General features: G+C 40.0%; 1 protein-coding gene across 3 annotated transcripts in view; it reads right to left on the minus strand.

The window, feature by feature from the left end:
• LOC121541619 (serine/threonine-protein kinase ULK1) overlaps positions 1-12,639 on the minus strand; it is a 62,171-nt gene extending 49,532 nt beyond the window's left edge. For all 3 annotated transcript variants that reach the window (XM_041850775.1, XM_041850776.1, XM_041850774.1), the window contains exons 1-3: positions 11,954-12,639; positions 7,244-7,336; positions 7,079-7,120 (exon numbers count right to left, since the gene is read on the minus strand). In XM_041850775.1, the coding sequence (XP_041706709.1) occupies positions 7,079-7,120; positions 7,244-7,336; positions 11,954-12,043 (225 nt within the window). In that variant the 5' untranslated portion in view covers positions 12,044-12,639. The remainder of the gene's footprint in view (positions 1-7,078; positions 7,121-7,243; positions 7,337-11,953) is intronic.
• Between the last annotated feature and the right edge of the window lie 1,845 nt (positions 12,640-14,484).

Raw genomic sequence — 14,484 nt, forward strand, 5'->3', positions numbered from 1 at the left:
ACACGCCTCTCCTGGGCCATCAGACTCCAGAAGACATAACTCTCTTGGGCCATCAGACTCCAGAAGACACGCCTCTCTTATTTAAACATTGCGAATCGCCAGTTCAGAAAAAAGGCTTTCTTATTTATATTACATTATTTTTACTTTCCGAAAAATACCTCCCATCTTATGTGACAGCTGACGCATACTCTCCTCTCCTTCTTTCATGCGTTGTCTACTCAAGCTGCACACTACCCAGCTTTACATGCTGACCAACACGAGATTGACAGCTTTTTCTTTTAGGCTTTATTAGTTTGATAATTTGCCAGGTTATTGTTATCTATGCCCTGTGGGTATAGATAAATGAGTTTTTGTTTTTACTGACTGTACAACAGATATACTGCATGTACATGTTATAAAATTGGTGGTAACTTTCCACAAACCTGCCAACCTGTACACATTTTGTGTATTATCTACACAATTTGAAGTCAAAATACGCAACTACGAAAGACAACCCTAAAATACGCAAAAAGAGTTGGTTTCAGTAATTTACAGGGTTTTCAAAATGCTCAATTCTCTTTTCAAAAACGTATAATAGAGATAGATCTGTTTTGGGCTTTCATAATTCCTCTTGGTCGTCAAATACTTTGAAAATAATTAAGTTTACTCTGAAACACGTATACATGTTTCATAATTAGAGGGCAGACCAGGAATTGTTCTCAGCGCAATGACAGTAAAAACATCACTATTGCATGGAGAAGATTGCTGTTCTGTTTGTGTTTATTTATTGTTTCAAAGACTGTAAGACCCTTCATGTTTTTCAGCTCTGCTCCTGAATCTTCTGACAAAGCAGGAAATTATATTAGAACAACTTAGAATAATTTTTCTAACCGTTCAAGACCAGAGAGGCAGAAGGGTCCTGCAAGAAGACCTACCTGATGGTCTTTTTCCAGTAGGCAGTGTTCAACAAATGGAACATCTTGATGGGGAGCTGAAGGCCAGCAGAGAGTTTAGGCAAAAGATGGTGAGATCTCTTTTTGCATTTCCATCTCTTGACCTAGTCAGCCATTATAATTATGCTTTAAAAGTTTGTGGTATTATTAGCCGAGACATAACCAATATCCAGATCTGTATGGAGCCTTAGTTATCCAAAACTAAGATAATGTTTGTGTTTTTGATATTGTAAAAAAACTGTTACTAGTTTTTCAGCAGCCAATAGGCTATTAAAATTAGGTGAATTACTTAATATTGACATACAATATCCAAATGTTATGGTCACATTTCTGTTGTCTATGTGGTTACAGATTGACTATTTGGGATTGAAAGGTGGCTGTGATGTGAAAGAATGTGTGGCACACATAATCTCCCATGATCTTTCAAAGACCATGAACTGAAGGAGAATCAATGGAAAGGTGCCCTTCTGCCAACTGCAGCTCAAAGAGATAGTTAATTGTAAGTTAATGTTCTACTGTTGCCAAAGTCCTTCATGAATACTAGAAAGCATAGAAAGAAACATCTAAATAAACCAATTATTCTTTATTCCCCAATTTTCATTTAAAGCTGCGGTGAGGAGAAACCGGCTCACGTCCGATGCAACCGACAAAGTGGGAAAAAGCGTCAAAAGATGGTTCCATCTGTCAGGGGATCGAAATGGTGGTCGCAAGGAAAGTAGACAAAGAAGGGAGAGGTTGGACAATATTTAGATACTCTTGGTGGGGTTCTGATCCAATACTACAGCATAAACCCTACATTTGTAACGGGGGGGTTCTCTGGTGTTAGTTGCAATTAAGTTTAGTTAGTTAGTTAGTTGCAATTAAGTTAAGTTAGTTGCAATTAGGATCAGCTGCGCTGGGGAATCTAGCTCCTATTTTTATTTTATTTTTACCAAGTGATCAGATGACGATAGTAGTGGTCAATTTTCATTACAAATATGTTGTCATTAAGCCGGACAAGTGTTTTTTTGCACCATCAATGTTGCTGTCTTAGAGACTAGTTTCTGTTACAATGTTTTCAGTGTTCTGATGTGGCCCTGTTTATAGGGCTTGTTGTAATTTGCAAGTCATGTTTCTATTTTGTCTTTACAAGACTCCTTTGGGCAACAATCATTTAAGATTTGAGCTAGTTTTAAAACAATGTGTGTAAGAGTGTTAGCTGTGTTGCCACTGCATAACTTTAATGTTATGTATCAATGCACTTGTATGTTATGGTGTATGATTGAGTAAGCTAGCATGCACAAACTAGACTTTAGTACATTACATTATACAGTACAGTATGTTCTTTATTGTGCTCTACTATACAAATTAAAATAAAATTTCAGTATTTAAGACCCTAATCATATAAATGCCATGTTATAGAAGGGTGAATAATTTTTTTGAAATATCACTAGGTTTTGAGTAACTTACCCGCAGCAGCAGTTGTCTTCCTGAGCATCTTCCCGAGATGGAAACAGTAACAAACACTCCAAAACACACAAATATGTACTTTTACAAGCTGCAAAGTTCTCGTTATCATGGTGCTAAACTTTATCTGCAATGATCTGTGGCGGTAAGTTTTGCCGTGTTGAGACAATATCGGACATAAGTGCGCAAACTTCCATGTTTGCGCATGAACGTGCAAAGTTTCAAATGACACAATATTTGTTTCTACAACATCTACAGACCTGCACCATGATAACAAGGTCTTTGCAGCTTGTAAAAGGACGTGTATGTTTTATTTAACCTTTGTTCGTGTTGCCAACTTGCACCAAATTTCCAGAAGATGCTCAGGAAGACGAACGCTGCTTCATGTAAGTTACTCAACCTAGTGAATGTTTTTTTTCAAGTGTCTTCACCCTTTTATAAAATGGCATTTATATGATAAATACAGATTAGTGTCCTAAATACGGAAATTGTCCTTCAACTGCTGTAATTTGATTTCCCAACTTGTGAATCAGATTGTTACTTGGTCCTGTCCGGACCAACCAAATGTGGGGTTGTAGATGCTCACTGTCAGGGCTGTTGCAAACTTCGTTAGCTAGCTAGCTAACTAACTAAGTTGCATTTTCATACTTTTTTGTACTGGTGTCCCGTGGGATAAGTGTTTGGCACCATCCATGTTGCGGTGTTACTTAAGCCCTTACTTATACCTGGTTATCATTTGTCCTGCACATTGTCTGTGTGCCCACATTTTTAGACAGGTGTACATGACTAAAAGACGCATTGTGGTCTGACTGTGATCAGATCTTATAGGTGTAGGCTAAATGGACAAGATCAGGATGAAGGATGCATGTTAGAGGCAGGTATACAGGGCTTAAATACATTTTTGTCACAATGTTTTGTGATGTGTTCTAATGTGGCTCTGCTTAGTGGCTCAAACATCCTGCAATAAATGTTGGTAAATTGGTAATCTTTTTTTTCTTCTTATGTGTTTTACGGGTGAAGTAATCCAAAAGTAACTGAAAGTAATCAGATTACGTTACTGAGTTTAGGTAATCCAAAAACTACGTGACTGATTACAATTTTAGACAGGTAACTAGTAACTGTAACGGATTACATTTAAAAAGTAACCTACTCAACCCTGGTTGTAAGACGTGTATCTTTTGAAGCTGCTCTAGTGTTCACGGTTGCTAATGCTTTCATGTGTAGGACCATGAATAACAATAAAAATGTAGAGAATTGGCTAACTATTTTAGAGATGCACAAAAATAAACAGGCCTATTTACAGTGGGGGAAAAAAGTATTTAGTCAGCCACCAGTTGTGCAAGTTCTCCCACTTAAAAAGATGAGAGAGGCCTGTAATTTTCATCATAGGTACACGTCAACTATGACAGACAAATTGAGGAAAAAATATCCAGAAAATCACATTGTAGGATTTTTTATGAATTTATTTGCAAATTATGGTGGAAAATAAGTATTTGGTCACCTACAAACAAGCAAGATGTCTGGCTCTCACAGACCTGTAACTTCTTCTTTAAGAGGATCCTCTGTCCTCCACTCGTTACCTGTATTAATGGCACCTGTTTAAACTTGTTATCAGTATAAAAGACACCTGTCCACAACCTCAAACAGTCACACTCCAAACTCCACTATGGCCAAGACGAAAGAGCTTTCAAAGGACACCAGAAACAAAATTGTAGACCTGCACCAGGCTGGGAAGACTGAATCTGCAATAGGTAAGCAGCTTGGTTTGAAGAAATCAACTGTGGGAGCAATTATTAGGAAATGGAAGACATACAAGACCACTGATAATCTCCCTCGATCTGGTGCTCCACGCAAGATCTCACCCCGTGGGGTCAAAATGATCACAAGAACGGTGAGCAAAAATCCCAGAACCACACGGGGGGACCTAGTGAATGACCTGCAGAGAGCTGGGACCAAAGTAACAAAACCTACCATCAGTAACACACTACGCCGCCAGGGACTCAAATCCTGCAGTGCCCCCTGCTTAAGCCAGTACATGTCCAGGCCCGTCTGAAGTTTGCTAGAGTGCATTTGGATGATCCAGAAGAGAATTGGGAGAATGTCATATGGTCAGATGAAACCAAAATATAACTTTTTGGTAAAAACTCAACTCGTCGTGTTTGGAGGACAAAGAATGCTGAGTTGCATCCAAAGAACACCATACCTACTGTGAAGCATGGGGGTGGAAACATCATGCTTTGGGGCTGTTTCTCTGCAAAGGGACCAGGACGACTGATCCGTGTAAAGGAAAGAATGAATGGGGCCATGTATCGTGAGATTTTGAGTGAAAACCTCCGTCCATCAGCAAGGGCATTGAAGATGAAACGTGGCTGGGTCTTTCAGCATGACAATGATCCCAAACACACCGCCCGGGCAACGAAGGAGTGGCTTCGTAAGAAGCATTTCAAGGTCCTGGAGTGGCCTAGCCAGTCTCCAGATCTCAACCCCATAGAAAATCTTTGGAGGGAGTTGAAAGTCCGTGTTGCCCAGCGACAGCCCCAAAACACCACTGCTCTAGAGGAGATCTGCATGGAGGAATGGGCCAAAATACCAGCAACAGTTTGTGAAAACCTTGTGAAGACTTACAGAAAACGTTTGACCTGTGCCATTGCCAACAAAGGGTATATAACAAAGTATTGAGAAACTTTTGTTATTGACCAAATACTTATTTTCCACCATCATTTGCAAATAAATTCATTAAAAATCCTACAATGTGATTTTCTGGATTTTTTTTTCTCATTTTGTCTGTCATAGTTGATGTGTACCTATGATGAAAATTACAGGCCTCTCTCATCTTTTTAAGTGAGAGAACTTGCACAATTGGTGGCTGACTAAATACTTTTTTCCCCACTGTAAGTGATAATGCCCGAGAAGCCGGTGTTTGGAGTGCCAAATACAACGGGTTACCAACATATTCAAATAATGGTTAACATATTTTAATTAAAAACATTATTTTGATTAATTAATTAATACTATTTCATTCTTCCACAAGATATAGTCCCGACACAAATCTAGGGTTGCTACCCAAGCCGGCTGGTCGTTCGTTCTATCGGTTCGGTTGCCAGAGAGACGACCCAGTCATTCAGTCTTTTTGTTATGTATCTATGGACCCAGCCATTTGTTCTAAATGTTCCATTGCCATACTGGCTGGCAATGTTCTTATCCCTTGCTTGCTAGCTAGCCAACTACGGCTAATTTCCAGTCACGTCAAACAGTGCAGCCAGAATAACAACAAATTAGCTGCATTTGCACTTGTTTAAGCTGTTTTCTAGTTACATTTATTTGGATAGATCCATAACAATGAGCTAATGAGGCACAATTTCGCCTGGCATAGAAAATGTGCTCTCTCATCAGGACACTGTTGTTCAGAGGAGCTAGCCAACAACACAGCTAACACAATCACTTCAAACTAAAGCTGGAAAGACTGCAAACTAGCTGCACTTCGTTTCTTTTACCTTTTTTCAATTGAAATTTCTTTGTATATGTCCATAAAAATTATGCCAGCTGATTCATGATTTCGACTGGCTGAGAAACGCTGCCTGCCAGTCTGTCTCGTCCCGACTCCCGACACATTCATTACTATGGGACAGCTGGAGATCGAATTTGAATATTGAAACAATGTTGCAAATGTCGGAGAGACAGACAGCAGGGTTTATACAAATCTCTGCTGTTGAAAACTAAATGTTAGTCTAAAAGAAATGTGAGATAATGTCTAGATGCTTTTTATAGTGGAGATCAAGTTTATAAATTGCCTGGCTGGGCTGATGAGACAGTGGATTGCGCAGTCAGATGGAACAGAGTAAATAGGCATTTTAACGTCATAGATTTAGCCGGTGGTAACTTGCGAAATAGACACCAGCTGGAATGCAGTTTTAACCAATCAGCTTTCAGGATTAGTGCCACCTGTTGTATAACGGTTGATAAATGAATTGTACAGAAAAGCTCAGTACAGAACAACAAACTTGTGTAACAACCAGCAAGTAATGCAACAAAGATGACATGAAACAAAAGTGGGTAAAAAAATGCATTTCGAATAGTTAACCTAACTTCAGTTTATGTGACAAAACAAGTGTAGAGAATCATTGTACCATATAAACAGCTGTGAAATATATTTTCAATAACCCAAAATATTTATTTTCAGCTGTTTGAAGCTGGTGTACAAAACCCAAAGTAAAAGATGGCAAAATGAAACTTAAGACCGGGAAGCATAGAAATAGCGCACACAGAACAGATCTACCGCTTCAGACTTGGTTTCAATGCGAATGACAGATCTATAACTCCTATTTATGTGTGAATTTGGTTGGGTCGTCCAAAAAGTTACATGTTGCAGCTTCCAAATTCACATACAAATGTGAGTTATAGATCTGTCATTCTCATTGAAAGCAAGTCTAAGAAGGGGTAGATATGTTCTATGTGCGCTATTTCTATGCTTCCAGTTCTTAAGTCTACTTTCGGTTTTGACACCTGCTTCAAACAGCTGAAAATACAATATTTTTGGTTATTGACAATATATTTCACAGCGGTTTAGATGGTACAATGATTCTCTACACTTGCTTTGTCACATAAACTGAAATTAGGCGAACTATTAGAATTTTAGCAACCAGGAAATGGCGGAGCGATTTCGGCATATTGCACCTTTAAGGATTTGGCTTTATACATACCTGAAAGTCATGTAATGCAACAATGTTCTCATGTTTTAGTTCCTGGGGAAAATAAATGGGAAATGTTTGTTCTTTGCAACAACAAAAAACAACGCAAGTTTACAGCTATTCAAATGGAAAGTCTTACTGTATACAATGTATCGAAAATAAAACTGGTTGCCTTACCTTGAGTATCTTGATCTCTTTCCCCAAAAGGGTCTGAGATTTTGCCAAGTTTTTCTTGTTTATGCATTTCACAGCCACCTCCCAGTCATGTTTCTATAGACAAATAAAAATAATTATGAACAATTATAATACACATTCTGCCTAATGTTTTCTGGGTGCATGTAATGAATGCTTATAGGTGAAAGGCATGGAACATAAGTAAGTGGTAAGGTAGCCTACAATAAAGCATTGTGTTCCTTTTTAATTTTTTTGTCTTGGGCTGTTGGCGGTAGGTACACTCGATTCAGCTGCCCTGCGCGCCGGGTAGGAGAATTGTTGCCATTTTGAACCATTTCATGTGTCTGAGGGTACAAACTCTGCCTTCCCGGCAGGCCCAGAGAGCAAATCAAGTGCACTATAGGGCTACCGCTGGCCAATCAGATGGCTCAGATTACCATGTCTGCAGTAACGTAGCAGGCATAAAAGAAAGCTACAGCAAAGTTGATACTCAGATTTCAAAACGTATAAAACCATGACTAGAGAGAGACTGTCAACAAATACAGCAAAGAGATGCTGTTTTTATGTTTAAGTTCTTTAAGCACTGTCAACAAAGTGTTGACAAGTATTCAGACCCCTTCACTTTTTCCACATTTTGTTAGGTTACAGCCTTATTCTAAAGTTGATTAAATGGTCAAAGAGTTGAATCTTGGTTTCATCAGACCAGATAATCTTGTTTCTCATGGTCTGATAGTCTTTAGGTGCCTTTTGGCAAACTCCAAGCTGGCTGTCATTTATTTTTAATTTTTTTAACCTTTATTTAACTAGGCAAGTCAGTTAAGAACAAATTCTTATTTACAATGACGGCCTACACCGGCCAAACCCGGATGACGCTGGGCCAATTGTGCGCCGCCCTATGGGACTCCCAATCACGGCCGGTTGTGATACAGCCTGGAATTGAACCAGGGGGTCTGTAGTGATGCCTCAAGCACTGACATGCAGTGCCTTAGACCGCTGCGCCACTCTGGAGCCCTGTGGGAGTCATGTGCCTTTTACTGAGGAGTGGCTTCCGTCTGGCCACTCTACCATAAAGGCCTGATTGCTGGAGTGCTGCAGAGATAGTTGTCCTTCTGGAAGGTTCTCCCATCTCCACAGAGGAACTCTAGAGCTCTGTCAGAGTGACCATCGGGTTCTTGGTCACCTCCCTGACCAAGGCCCTTCTCCACCGATTGCTCAGTTTGGCCGGCCGGCCAGTACTAGGAAGAGTCTTGGTGGTTCCAAACTTCTTCCATTTAAGAATGATGGAGGCTACTGTGTTCTTGGGGACCTTAAATGCCGCAGAATTTTGGTGGTACCCTTCCCCAGATCTGTGCCTCGACACAATCCTGTCTTGGAGCTCTACAGACAATTCCTTTGACGTCATGGCTTGGTTTTTGCTCTGACATGCACTGTCAACTGTGGAACCTTATATAGACAGGTGTGTGCCTTTCCAAATCATGTCCAATAAACTGAATTTACCACAGGTTGACTCCAATCAAGTTGTAGAAACATCTCAAGGATGATCAATGGAAACAGGATGCACCTGAGCTCAATTTCGAGTCTCACAGCAAAGGGTCTGAATACTTATGTAAATAAGCCATATCTGTTTTTTATTTGTAACAAATTTACGTTACATTATGTGTGTAGATTGCTGAGGACTTTTATTTATTTAATCCATTTTAGAATAAGGCTGTAACGTAACAAATTGTGGAAAAAGTCAAGGGGTCTGAATACTTTCCAAATGCCATAAAATGCACATTCTTCCTATTTCCACTCAGCGCTACAAAAAGCACTGCAGCAGTAATGAATGAGTAGGAAAGTGTATCTGTAGGCTTGCTTGTTGTTATTATTAGCGGCTTGGGTCTTTTTTAATATTGAGAAATATTTCACTGTCTCTGTTCATAGGAGTAACAACATGAATTTGTGCTTGAGGCAGAAATAATGCGGTGCGACTCAAGTTTTGCCATCAGCTGGAAGATAGTGTCCCTTTTTGGTCAGTGTCAGTGGAGGAAAGGGAGAGCGGAGGGATGTTGAGAGGCAGACCCTCAGATGCAGGTACCATCAGCCCAGTAACATTAAAATGGCCTGAACAACAATATGCGGTGTTAATGTATTGGGCCTACAGCTTACTGCACAAACCTCATTACTACAGTACTGTTTTTAATTGGTTAATGTTGCATAGGCTTATGTTTTTTAAGTTATCTGAGCGGTACATCTCAGCTTGCATTTTGACTCGAAGTGATCTTGACTCAGAAAAGGTTGGTGACCACTGTTCTAGAGTTTTCCCTGTTAATACTATCAACGTTTCCCTTTACTGTGGCAATTGTGATCGAATCAACGCAATATTAACCACTTTTAATGGAACATATCAAAACAAACTATGCAAGAGATTTTGTTATAGGCAGAACGTATCGGAGTAGGATTCTATTGAATTGACACGCGCTACTGGTACACAGACCGGTGCGGCATAAACAATCAGAGCTGCAGTAGGCCTATATGCAAACATCCATATATGGATCTGTGCCATTTACTTTGAACTGGACTATGTTCACAGCATGAGCGGTCGTGAATAGATGCGGTTGTTTTGAGATCAAAGCGAGAGCTGCATGTAGCCATGTGTGCACATTTTTGTTCATATCCTTTGCTAGTTAGTGAGTTATTAGTACAGTTATAGATCATTTGTAGTCAGCAAAAGGGGAGTGATTGCTTCCTACAACTAGGGCTATTACGGTGAGTCACATGTCATGATGGCAGTCAAATACCACATGACCATTTAATCACGGTAATTAGGCTTCTCCAAGCTCTGATGCTGCTGATGGTCATTAGTAGCCTACAAAAGTTGCTAACTGCCTGGTACTCAGCACTCCATTGTCCCGCTAATCACTCTTGACATTAATGCAAATGTAATCGGAAATCTAATCAAACACTTCATGAGAGCCCATGAGCTCATGTTGCGCAACATTTCTATAGGCTATGCAATTGTGTGAGAAAACAGAGTGATGGCCTCTATTAAAAACAGGAGGATCCCATCAGCTTTCTGTAGGCTAGGCCTACTATATTTATTTCTCAACTTTCCAAATATTAAACACATTGCTTCTCTTTACAACAGGAGTATAGCCTACCTGGCTGGCATGAAAATGGAACACGGGAAAAGCGTCCTTCATTCGCTATTTAAGTACATAGATGACATGTCTTTTTTTCCCCTGCCCCTAGTTTGGGGAAGATAATTTTCACCATAAAAATGTACCTTTATAATAAAAGCATTACATCCATAAATCGCATTTGTGGTCACTTTTGAGAATGGTATTTTCCCGCTAATGGAACATTCACGCTTATAGCCTACTGCCATGTGCGCATTACTGCATAATGTGAAGAAATAGCCTAATAGTTTATCAACATTTTAAGCAAAACGTTCTGATCTGTTGAGCCAGCCTCATTGCTTAAAAACGTTTTGGGGAATGCTAGTGGTTGTATTAATTTGGGATCTATCCCATCCCACAACTGTCCCAGACTATGTTTGGAATATTTATTTCTCACACAGAATTGAATAGGTCAACTTTTTTAGCACGGGGGATAGTAGATTGACATAGGCTAGTGCTTTTGCTGTTCGTTAGGCCTACTCATCTTGTTGGCTGACGAAAAGTAAATGTGGACAGTTCTTCTAATATCTTCAATATGCGCCTCGGAATTGGATAAGGATGCGCGCAGTTGCGTCCCGATGTGTCTGTCTTCACTTGTAGCCTGTGAGAAAGACCTGATCGTTATGGAGAGCCATTTGAGTGAGAGGTGCTTTGGAGCATGCCGCCGGGAGAAGGAAATTATAGTTATTATATTCAGCCCAAGGGCACAACGGCCACTGGCCGCAAAAGGCATGGATTCTTTTAGGGGGCATTACAGCCACACAAAGGGGATGCCGCCAGGAAATTTGAGGCATTATCAAGAGCTTGTCAAATTGTGAATGAGAGACTGATGAAGTGTGTGCAGCCTGCGCAAGAAACAAAGCAGAGTTCATGCCTTTCATGCAACTTTTTTCAAATCATCATTAGAGTTGCATCATACAGCCTTAGAATTTATTAAAAATCAAAACATACAGCCCAACATTTGTATCACAACTAAAGTTACATAAATAACTCTAAATTAAGCATATATGAGTCCCTGTTTCTTTGATATATGAGTCCCTGTTTCTTTGTTAACTGCTCAACACAGAATAGTAACAACATTCAGTGGAATTAATAAGGTAGGCCTGGCTTTCCATTTTCTCCATAAACCAGAATCCTCCCTCCTCAGCATAAACTATGTTGTTGTTGGACAAACATGTCTCAACATGCCATTGTGATCAATGGTCAAGTTTGGACTTTTGGAATAGACAAAAGCCCCCTAAGCTAGATGTTCGACCATCCCCATCAAACACACCCACCCACCAAAACTGTGAAAGACCAATATTTTAATTTAGGTTCATAATGCACTTGTAATAAATTATTACGCATATATTTCACCTGCAAATGGCTGTACATATTTTTCATCCTCAACCCAGATGATTGCATCTTTCAGCTGGCATGGCCAAATTAAGGTCGTACGACAGTATAAAAATGATAACAATGCAGACGCAAATATTTATTTTGGATAATAGCTAAATTGACACAATCTAGATTTGTAAAAGATTAACACAAAAACATTGCCACATCGTTCCCTCACCTCTCTATTCCTGCCTTTGAACACCACCGCAAATGCACCGTGTCCTATCAAATCCTTCCTGCTGAACTCGAATTTCCCCACGGTCTCCATCGCTCCAGAGCCTCGGAGTTTTACATTGAAGTAAAATGACAAGCGTTGCACGGTCGCATATATCCTCTCTCGGATGTCCCTTTATCCTCCGTGAAGTCGGGGCAGCAGGAAAGTTCACCCCGTCTTTCGATTGCCATGAACTGCCTTCCTAAGAAAGAACGACTTTCTTCTCTCATGTTGGTAACGAATGGAAAGGAGTCAGCCTGCTCCTTTCAACAATATACGAGTCCCATCTTTTTTTGTTTTGGTAGCTAGCTAGCTAGCTAACACAACTGACGCAGTGTTTACAAAGACACAATGCCCCAATAGCAATGTAGGCTAGCTTACTGCTAGCAAAAAATATCCACCTTAAAAACAGAAGGCAAGCCTCTGTGTTTTTGTTTGTATACAGCGGAAATCGTTGGCTCCGTTGCAACACGTTCAATAATGTGTTTTCATTTGTTCCAACGCAAGTCCATAACATTTATGCAAGCGGCATATATTTAGTTATATTTTCAATGGGCTTGAGTAGCTAATAGTTCCAGCCCCCCCCCCCAGTGGAATCCTCGTATCGATGATGGTCTCAACAAGGTCAGTGCTAGCCTTCAATTGCTCTCCAAGGCCCGCAATGTTACGCACGCGCACAAAGCTACAGCTGTATTTTTTTTTACTTCAAGGCAAGGGTGGTGTCACATCAGCGTGCTGTTGTTTTTGTTGGCCCACTCTTCTGCATGCAACCACTTAGACTAGACATATGAACTGGACAGCAAAGTAAAGAATAGGACCCTAACCTACAATTGGCTGACATCAACAGAAATGGCCTGTTATCTTTGATAGCAGAACTGATGTAGAGTGTTATTATGGCCCAAGTAAACGCACAAATTGTATGGAATCTTTTATAGCCTATACACATTTTTGGGGAAGTGGAATAACATGATGAGTGTTTGTATGATGTTCTCATGAGAACAGGTATGGGCTGAGTCAATCATTAACTGTCTTTAGTTGAAACCAAGTTTACGTCTCTTTACTGGCACCATGTGTTATAGATTAGTATTGCATGAGGGTCATGCAAGTGACAAACCAGACAGGACACATAATTTAGCAGACAATTACAGGAGCAATTAGGGTTAAGGGCCTTGCACAACAGCCTGGTCTCATAGACTAGACATAACATAGTAAATGTAAATCCAGGATGCTCAAATTAGTATGGTAGGTTACGTTTGGTATGGTTACATACCTGTTAAGACAGAAGGTTACTTAAGGCAAAAACGAAAGGAGGGTGGTTGGTTGGGGTGGATGGGTGGGCAAATAATGTGAACGTCCAGCAACAGGTTAGGGTTAGCTAAAAGGGTTAGGGGAAGGGTTAGCTAACATTCTAAGAAGTTGCAAAGTAGCTAAAAAGTAGTAAGTAGTGGGCCTCTTGTTGCTCAGTTGGTAGAGCATGGCGCTTGCAACGCCAGGGTTGTGGGTTCGATTCCCACGGGGGGCCAGTATGAAAAATGTATGCACTCACTAACTGTAAGTCGCGCTGGATAAGAGCATCTGCTAAATGACTAAAATGTAAATGTAAAGTTACTTATTAGCTAAAATGCTAAAGTTGTCCGTGATGAGATTCGAACAAGCAACCTTTGGGTTGCTAGACATTACAAAGGTTGCGTGTTTGAATCTCATCGAGGACAACTTCAGCATTTGAGCTAATTAGCAACTTTGCAACTACTTACTACTTTTTAGCTACATAGAATGTTGGCTAACCCTAACCCTAACATTAACCCTTTTAGCTAACCCTCAACCTAACTCCTAACCTTAACCCTAGATAATGTTAGCCAGCTAGCATTAGGCACCTAGCTAACGTTAGCCACAACAAATTGGAATTCGTAACATATTGTACATTTTGCAAATTATTGTACAATCGCAAATTCATAACATATCGTATGAATTGTAATTCGTAACATATTATATGAAATGGATATCCACAAATGAATACATATCATACTAAATGGAGTGTTTCGGATTTACGTACAGAATAACCTGAAATCCTCTGAGACCAGGTTGTGCTCAAGGGCATGTCAACATATTTTTCACCTAGTCGGCTTGGGGATTCAAACCAGCGACCTTTCGGTTATCGGCCCAACGCTCCTAACCGCTAGACTACCTGACACATCTCCCACATTGTCTGTGTATTATGCCATACATATTATAGTTTTTAATATGAATATTGAATATTCATATATGAATATTGAATAAGAACATGTAAGAAAGGGCCATTACTATGAACACTATCCGCAAGCCTATTAAAATGTGAGTATGCGCTGTCCTGAGTGTTCTATCATGGCTACAAAACACAATGTAGGCTAATAATGAGGCTTGACATCACAATAGAATAGAATGTGAGAATATAATGTTGTCTACTCTGCAGTAGATTGGACAGTGTTTTTCCTTGAAGGAATTTGAGGAGGCTACGT

The sequence above is a fragment of the Coregonus clupeaformis genome, chromosome 27 (genome assembly GCF_020615455.1).
Source record: "Coregonus clupeaformis isolate EN_2021a chromosome 27, ASM2061545v1, whole genome shotgun sequence".
Lineage (NCBI taxonomy): Eukaryota > Metazoa > Chordata > Actinopteri > Salmoniformes > Salmonidae > Coregonus > Coregonus clupeaformis.